Genomic DNA, 9101 nt, shown 5'->3' on the forward strand with positions numbered 1-9101 from the left:
GCCCAAAATAATTGCTGCCTGATTGGGTCCTACTTGTAGATATATGGCACAATCATGTTGATTTGGTTTATAAATTAAGATTCCTTATAGATGTGATCATGTCAATTGATAGTGTTATTTACCACCGAACCTTTGATTTAGTGGTAAAAAGCCTCGGTTGGTTCTGGACTCGTATCCTTAAAAAAATAGGTGCAAGTTCAAATCCTTGGGACAGGGGGGGAACTTTTCTCTAAGGTTGTGCATCTGGTATCCTTCATTCTGTGTAGGCCAAACAGTTAACCTAAAGCATTTCGAGTACACTTTGCGCGATGTATGTGAGAAGTTTCTTCCTAACGCGTGTGTTGGTGGCAAATGAGAGTAGTCAGATGCCGTTTTTGCCGTTCCTAAATAAAAATAAAAAATGACGGTGTTATGTCCTTTTGTATGCTTAACTATTATACTCACTTTTATATTGTTATAGTGGAAACACTCACTTTGAAATACAAGATCATAACTCATTATTCGTTACCATAATGTGTACAATAAATAGAACTAGATTTGGAACTTCGACTTTGCTGAAGATCTTCCCATAAAATTGTATCACTATGTTTTTGACTATTTTAGTTTTGAACTACTATTATTAACTCATTGTTGCATTCTAAGGTTATTGATCCATAGTGTTTACGAAACTCATTTTTATAATTTCTTTAGTTTCAATACATATACTACTAAAAAGTTTCGTCACTAAATTACTATTAACAACAAACAATGTTATACAAATAGTAACTACTAGTCCGGGTCCGGCCCGCACGATGCGGCGGGGGCTTTCGGCCTCCGTATTTATATTTAACGTAGCTTTATGTATTTATAAAAGGAAAAACGGCCCATGTGATAAACGCCGTTGTTGGTGTTGTCGTCTTTAGTATTTTTTAAAATCTGTCCGGTTTGAACGCAGTTAGTTTCGTTTTGTTGATAAAATTATTTCGAGTCTGACGGTGCTGTCGGAAAAATATAACTCGCGGCGAGCAGGAAGATACGGGCTGTCATTGTTTTTAGCGTTTTTTTTATTTCAAACGTACTTTTTATCGTTTTGTTCATAATATTATTTCGAGTCTGACACTCATGTCGAAAAAATTTAACTCGCGGCGAGCGGAAAGATACGGGCTGTCGTGTTTAGCGTTTTTGAGAAGTGTCCGTTTCGCATATAGTTAGTCCCGTTGGGTTCGTAAGACTTTTTCGAGTTGAACGGTGGTCTCGGAAAATTTTAACTCACACCGAGCGAGAAGATATGGCCCGTTATAAATTCGGGTGGAATTAATTTCTTTTATTTTAATAAAATTATATACTTACGTTTTTTTATCGCTGGAGAAGTGTAAATTTGAGGGGCCGTTGTGTAAATATAGTCGAAGTTGAGGGACCGTTTATAATGTGAACGCGAAAGCAAAACGACGATAGATAGAGTGTAACTAAAAGTAAAAATCTTGCACCAATTTCAATGTATAAGGATTAATAATAATTATGAAAACTATTTTTTTAGAGGTAGTGTGCAACACATCAACTCTTAAAATGTACAGTAGTATAATATAAAAAAGAATAAATTAAATATAATTTCTCTTAAAACCAGAACACCCACCGCCATATTCATCCATCTCAGCCTTTTTCTCAGATAAACACACACCACGTTGCCATCCCCTCTTTCTTTTCACATTTCACCCCCAAAATCAGATCTATACATACACTCCCATCTATATCTATACATATATACATACATTCATAATCTTAATTCAATCATTCAATTCGCCATGGATCTACCTCCAGACGAGCTTCAATTCCTCTCCACAACAGACATCTTGAAAGAATCAATCTCCATCCCCAAACAATCCCCCCGAACTTTTTACCTCATAACCCTAACCCTAATTTTCCCATTATCATTCGCAATTTTAGCCCATTCTCTTTTCACTCACCCTTTAATCACTCAAATTCAAGATCCTTATTCATCTTCACACACCTCACAATGGTCCAAACTCTTAATTTTTCAATTTTGTTACCTCATCTTCCTCTTCATTTTCTCCCTTCTTTCCACCGCCGCCGTCGTATTCACCGTCGCATCGCTTTACACATCGAAACCGGTCAGTTACGCCGCCACGATGGCCGCGATTCCGTCGGTGTTCAAACGATTGTTCATAACCTTCCTATGGGTTGGTTTAATCATGGTTGTGTACAACATTGTGTTTCTAGGGTTTATTGTGCTTTTAATCATAGCTATAGATACACAAAACCTTGTGTTGTTTTTCTTAAGCTTGATTGTTGTGTTTGTGCTGTTTATGTTTGTGCATGTGTATATTACTGCATTGTGGCATTTAGCTAGTGTTGTATCTGTACTTGAGAGTAATGTGTATGGATTTGAAGCTATGAAAAAAAGTTTTGAGTTGCTTAAAGGGAAAGGGAAGATGGGGTGTGTGCTTGTGTTAGGGTATTTTGTAATTTGTGGCGCGCTTAACGGTTTGTTTGGTGCTATTGTGGTGCACGGTGGGGAGTATGATTATGGCGTTTTTTCGAGGATTGTTGTTGGAGGGTTTCTGGTTGGTATACTTGTGATAGTGAATTTGGTTGGGTTGTTGGTACAAAGTGTGTTTTATTATGTGTGTAAAAGTTATCATCATCAAGGGATTGATAAGAATGCTTTGTATGATCATTTGGGTGGCTATCTTGGAGAATATGTGCCTCTTAAAAGCAGCATTCAGTTGGAAAGCTTGGAATGATCGCTATTATGGTAACAAGACTACGTTGCGTTTTGTTGTTTGTTTGTACTTTTTCTTTGTATGAAGAACTGAAAAAAGAATTGGATATTAACCTGTAAAGCTGAATATTTTGTTATGCGTATGATTTTTGTATTTTTATTTTCCGGATATTATGTTTGTGTACGTATATCTATCTTCTGGTATACTTATTGTAGGGAAAAGATACTTCTGTGATATATGATCAAATGAATACTGTAAACGAATGCAAATCAAAGATACCACTATGAATAGGCTTCTCTGGTGTGCCTTAATTGATAACTTGGTTCAAATAGAACTTAGTTATGCTTATTCTTAGTTACTGTAAACATGTCTTATGGTTAACTCCCTCATCTGTTTCTATCGATTTCTTGTTAGAAGATGAGGTTTTTGTGTCAGAAGAACATGTTAGGTTTGAAATGAGAAGGATTTAGATCTTGGATACCTCTGGTTTCTACATTGCATTTACTGCAAGCTTTTCTTGATGATCAGCATATTTATCTCATTTGTACATCTGGTTTGAAGAGTTACCGTATCTTAGTGGATGACTATAAGGGGTGTTTGGAACTTTGCCTATGTTGTTTTAAAGTGAGTATTGCAACTTGAAGTCTTGAAGGATGTGATCCTGTTTTTTTGGTTTCCAAAGTTGGCATTAGTAAAGTCAATCACATATATCAGAACTATTAGTTTTCTTAAGTACTTTTTTTCTCCTTTAAATTACCAGAAGGTCAAAATTTTAATCAGCTTTTGCCGAACTCTTTAGGTTGTTATCGAGGCCTTAAGTCTGAATATTCAAGTAGAAAGCACATCCAAATACTCCCTAGGGTCCAAATATAATCAATATTCTTCAAGTCTATCGCAATTGTTATGAAAACTATTCCACTTAAGGTTTTATGTTTTTTTTTTTTTGGGGTACTAGGAATCACCATCATTGACATGTTTCATCCTTGGAATCTTACCTTTCTGCCATGGGTATGGTGGCAAAACCTAACTAATGAAGTTGGAGTAGGATTACTAGGGCTTTTAGTTTGCTGTTATTTAATGTACATGTGTATGTGTATGGTAATAATTGTAATGTAAACTTTTTTCTTTCATTGTAATATGCATGGTTCATTGCATCGAGAAGGATCATATGAACATGTTAATGGCAGTGAAAGCATAATGGAGTTGATATTATAACAGCATGATCAATCTAAGTCACTTGTCTTGAGTTAGCTACAATGTTATATCACTTATTTCTTGTTATTAATTGCTATCATATCTTGACTATGATTCAAATTTTTCTTCTTTCGCATTTAAGAAGCTTAGTCCAGATACAGAGCTCGATAACCTGCACACATTTTCATCTTATTGCCTATGTAATACTCATGAATGCATGGTTGATCATCTTGAAAAATGATTAGAAATTGATGCCTTCGATAATAGAGCGATGAGCTTTTATTTATTTATATATATATATATATATATATATATATATATATATATATATATATATATATATATATATATATATATATATATATATATATGTATGTATGTATGTATGTATGTATGTATGTATGTATATATATGTATGTATGTATGTATGTGGTTGACACTTTATTGTGGAATTACTAGAAGAGGAAGATGGAAATTGGTGTTACAGAAGTACAGATAACAGCTCCTGGTGGGTATTAAGTTGAATGATTTAATGAGTTCTGCACAAGTTCAGTAGTTACACATAGAAATGAACCAGTGATTTTGTTTTTGGATGCATTTTAAATAAAATTTTGATCATAGATCACTGTGTACATATTTTGGAAGGATTAAAACTATAAATGTGATCCCATATGTTTGATTCCTGAAGTAGAGTGCTCGAAATGAGCTTATTATATCAAAAGCTAAACACAACTACCAATAGAATATTGTTTGTGGATTCATCAGTGTTGATAGAATGATAGGGGATGTATGTTTCACGAATGTTACCGATAAATACACCATTACTATTGATCACCATTAGTATTGATCAAACGTATGTACACCATTACTATTGATCAAACGTATGCATTAACAAGTTGTATAGTATAACATATTGTTGCATATATAATGCGTATTTTGCAAGATTTATCAAAATATGGTAGATTTATCACCATCCTTACAGGAATAATAACCTTTTGATTCCTTAGTCAGAAATACAAATATAGTAAACAAGTATTGTTTCCCATTTTTATAAATCTATAAACTTCACCTGAAAACCATGAGGATCAAAGATTGCTTTTAGGCACACCAACTGGTGCATCTCTGGACCTTTTCTCTACTGTCTTTGAAAGTTGTTTAACTTCCTCTTTTGACATGTGTCGTGGACTGTTCAACCATATTCCTCCATCAACCACCATAGTCATCCCATTCACGTAATTCCCTTCAAACAGTAATCCAACCGCCTTTTCAATTTCGCACAAAATGCTAAAATCATAATAACAATTTCATACAACATCTCGGTTTAAGTTCTGATAAACAAAACGACTGACCTGCATCAGATGCGAGATAGAGAGCAGCCATAGCGATATCCCATTTCTTCCCCATCCTGTACTGAGCAGAATCTTTTTGTCTCTTGAGCGTTACCTCTTTTGTTATGAGCTTGGCAACACCAGTGGTGTCTTCAATGGGCCCCGGTGCAATCCCGTTGACTCTAATTCCGTAATCTGTTCCCCATTCTAATGCTAAGCTTCTTGTAAGGCTATCTACAGCTGCCTGTTACATTCAACAAACAAAATATAAAGACCTTTAAGCTTTATTTGTTATTGCAAATTGATGATTAGTTAGATTTTTGAAGGTAAAATGAGAAACCTTAGCAGCAGAAACATGAACTTGATACCAACTTGCTGTGTAATGCAAAGTTGCACTTATGTTTATGATGACTCCTCCGTTCTTTAAATATGGAAGTGCTTCATGACACATTGTGAATGTCCCAACTGCATCTATGTCTATCACTGCAATCTCCAATTGTTTAAAATTTATAATTATGAGTTTTACTTATAAATGATAAAACGGGTTTTACTTAGAAAAAATGGTTACAAAAACTTTAATAAGGTTGCGTTTGATTGCCTCTTAATCGAATGTTTCAACACTGAGCGTGGTATAATTCAGCATTCAGTGTGTTTGTTACTGACATTAGAATGACATGCTAAATCATTCAACAATTTGTACTGAATCAATCAGAGTTGAAATACTTTGTTAACCGTTCAACACGTTCATTTCCTTGAATATACCCTTTATATTATATCAAGAATAGGTGTGGAATAATTATATTCTTTTTTTCTGAACGACGGTTACAAGTCGCTGACGGGGTCCGAACGTGATGTCGGAACTCACCCACCCACCCAATCATTTCCTGGGACGAAGATATAGTCCTATCGCTCCTCAGGATGAAACCCACACGGCGAATACCCCCTTAGGTGAGGCTTAAACGCAAGACGTTCGCAACCTCCGAAGCTCATGATATAGGTGGATAACCTCCAAGGAAATATTTTGCAGCTTATAGGGATCGAACCCTGACCTCCCTTAAAGGTAGGAGGTCAGATCATCACCAATACAGCAACACCTTGAAGTTAATAACTATATTATTTTATTATTTATTTAAAAAGGTTAATACATTAATTACATAGCATCCATAGAGTTCATTCAGAATGATTATTAAACAAGTTATTGTCGTTCAGAATTAAATTTAGATTTAGAAACATTTAACGCTTAATCATTTTGTTTTATCAAACGCTCCTTAACTTCTACATCATTCCCGAACAAGTTCCGTTTGAAGTAATAGATATATCTTTCTGAATATGAAGAGTATAACCTGTTCGAAAACCATTAGGCGATAAATCCTCAGAAGGAACAAGAAAGTTCCCAGCGGCTGCGTTAACAAGGATGTCGAGTTTACCAAACTGTTTAACAGTTGCGTCTATAACTCGAGCAGCGTCCTCTTTTTTCCGAACATCTCCTTCAACCCCGATAGCCTAAAAACATGTATCTTGTAGTTTAGGAACATGTTTATAATATAAGGTGAAGTGAAAGATAAAAAGAGAAGATTAAAGATTCAATTACTTGAATGCCAAGCGATTGAAGAGCAGAAACCGCGGAATCAAGAACATGTATCCTGCGACCCATGATCGCGATGAAAGATCCGTGTTTCCCCAATTCTGCAGCGATTTCATATCCGATTCCTGATCCACCACCAGTCAATAAACTCACTTTACCCTTCAATATATCCCCCTTAAATGGTGACTCCATTTAACTGTAACACCTTATTTAACAAGATCTTAACGCTTTGCTCTAGTGATTAAACTGTGATGATAATAACAATATATAACTGAATGTGAAAATTTATAAGCTGGCCGGCTTTCTTTATGCTCATTTTCCTTTTGTTTTGATTGAAGCATTAAAATTAAATGAATGATGTTAATAATTAACTTTAGCTACGAATTTAAAGATTCTTTTTAGATACTTTACCAACTTTGTCTTTGCGGTACCATTTTATCATCGATCAATTCACTAGAATTAACTTTAACATATGATATTTTTCCCACTTGACGACTATTTTTATATATGTGAATTCAATGTTAGACTCCTCTTGATTTCTTCAAGCATTATATAGTTGGAAATTCCTGACCATAGCCTTTAGAGAGAGAAAGTGACAAACTGTTATTTTTCTATATTATAACATATTTTCTATATTATTTGAAGAAAAAATTACTTGAATGGTCCATGTATTTTACACAATATTACGCCGGTAGTCTCTCAATTTCTATTTTGATCTGAGTGGTCATTGTGATTTACATTTGTTACGTGGTTAGTCCTTATACAGAACGGACGTTTATTACTAACGTTAAGTCATCCCATGTGCTATACACGTGAGAATATTTTATGTCTTTTTACACCCTTTATAACCCGATTACAAGCTCCAGTTTTAAAACCGTAGCATCATTTTCACCCAATTCAGCCACTCATCCATAATTAGTCAAAAAGAAACCCTAATCCGTCATGGTTCAATGTTGGTGTGGTCGTGAATCTTTCATTCGGACATCTTGGACCCGAAGAAACCCTGGTCGTCGTTTTTATGGTTGTTCAATAGTGGTAATGTAACCTTACATTTGTAAAAATTTAATCAAGTATGAAATTTGTTGATTTTTTGTTGTTTATGTTCGCATAATTTCAATTGCAGGTTTATTGATTGGTATGATCCTCCCATGTGTGCTAGATCAGTTAGCATTATACCTGGTTTTTTGGAGTCGAAGAATAAGGCTGAAGCATTGATGAGACAAGCACTTAAAGAAGCAAAGATTTTGAAATGGTTGCTTGGTATTATATGTGTTTGGTTTGCTATGTAATATCTTGGTCATTAGATTACTTAACTATGTAATGTAGTTGATCTTTTGGGAATTGAAGGCAAGATGATGTAATGTAGTTTATGTTTTGGGAATTGAAGACTTAATTTGGTTGTAATGTAGCGTATCTTTGCTATGTATTTTTTTGTTTGTATGAATGAAGAATTTATTTGATTTACAAGTTTTGTTGTTCCATTGTTTTGGTTTACAAGTTTCAAGTTTCATATCAATTGAGTGCAAATTGCATAGCATTTGATTGCAACTTGCATAACAGTTGGTTAGTATTTGGTTGCAAGTTGCATAGCATCAAAATTTGCACAAGTTAACATTTGGTTGCAAGTTGCATAACATTTTATTGCAACTTGCATAACATTTGGTTAGCAGTTGGTTGCAAGTTGCATAGCATCAGAATTGCAAGTCATATTACAACCATATGACTCTGCACAAGACTCGAAAAGTGCAAGCTACAACCATATGAAATCACAAGAATTACAAGATTAAATTACAAGAACAACCATTGCAAGAGTAAACAAAAGATCAACTACATTAACTTAACAAATAATCAAGATGTTCATTACAATTACAACATTGCACAAAGTACCACAAGACATTACCAAAAGACAATAACAAAAGCCATTAACACTACACTTAATAACAAAGTACCTAGTTGTTCATTACAACACTTAACAAAGTACCACACGACATTATCAAAAGACAATACCAAAAGCCATTAATACTACAATTAACATTTGATTCATTGAGTACTAGATGCATGATTCTTTTGAGATTGAACCCTTTTCCTCTTTGAACTTATAGCAGGTCCACCATTTGTTGATGCTCCATTAGTACAACCACGTTTATTGTTTACATATTCTCCACAATTCCCACATCTTTTTGTCTTACCTTTTATTGAAAGTTTACCCTTTTCATTCATCTCTGATATTTCCTCTGCAGAATTTCTCCTGTTCTTATTAGGCCCACCTGCAGT

At 34.5% G+C, this 9101-nt stretch overlaps 2 protein-coding genes across 2 annotated transcripts; one reads left to right on the top strand and one right to left on the bottom strand.

The window, feature by feature from the left end:
* Positions 1-1648: 1648 nt before the first annotated feature.
* Positions 1649-2979, top strand: LOC139858141 (uncharacterized). Its single transcript, XM_071846994.1, has one exon. The coding sequence runs from the start codon at positions 1782-1784 to the stop codon at positions 2739-2741; it is 960 nt and encodes a 319-aa protein (XP_071703095.1). The 5' UTR covers positions 1649-1781; the 3' UTR covers positions 2742-2979.
* A 1981-nt stretch (positions 2980-4960) lies between these two features.
* On the bottom strand, positions 4961-7019 carry LOC139858614 (peroxisomal 2,4-dienoyl-CoA reductase [(3E)-enoyl-CoA-producing]-like). The gene is made up of 5 exons (XM_071847443.1): positions 6834-7019; positions 6586-6745; positions 5583-5725; positions 5264-5486; positions 4961-5154 (listed from the first exon to the last, which is right to left on the bottom strand). The coding sequence occupies exons 1-5, from the start codon at positions 7017-7019 to the stop codon at positions 5000-5002; spliced, it is 867 nt and encodes a 288-aa protein (XP_071703544.1). The 3' UTR covers positions 4961-4999.
* Between the last annotated feature and the right edge of the window lie 2082 nt (positions 7020-9101).

The sequence above is a fragment of the Rutidosis leptorrhynchoides genome, chromosome 7 (genome assembly GCF_046630445.1).
Source record: "Rutidosis leptorrhynchoides isolate AG116_Rl617_1_P2 chromosome 7, CSIRO_AGI_Rlap_v1, whole genome shotgun sequence".
In the NCBI taxonomy this organism is placed as follows: domain Eukaryota; kingdom Viridiplantae; phylum Streptophyta; class Magnoliopsida; order Asterales; family Asteraceae; genus Rutidosis; species Rutidosis leptorrhynchoides.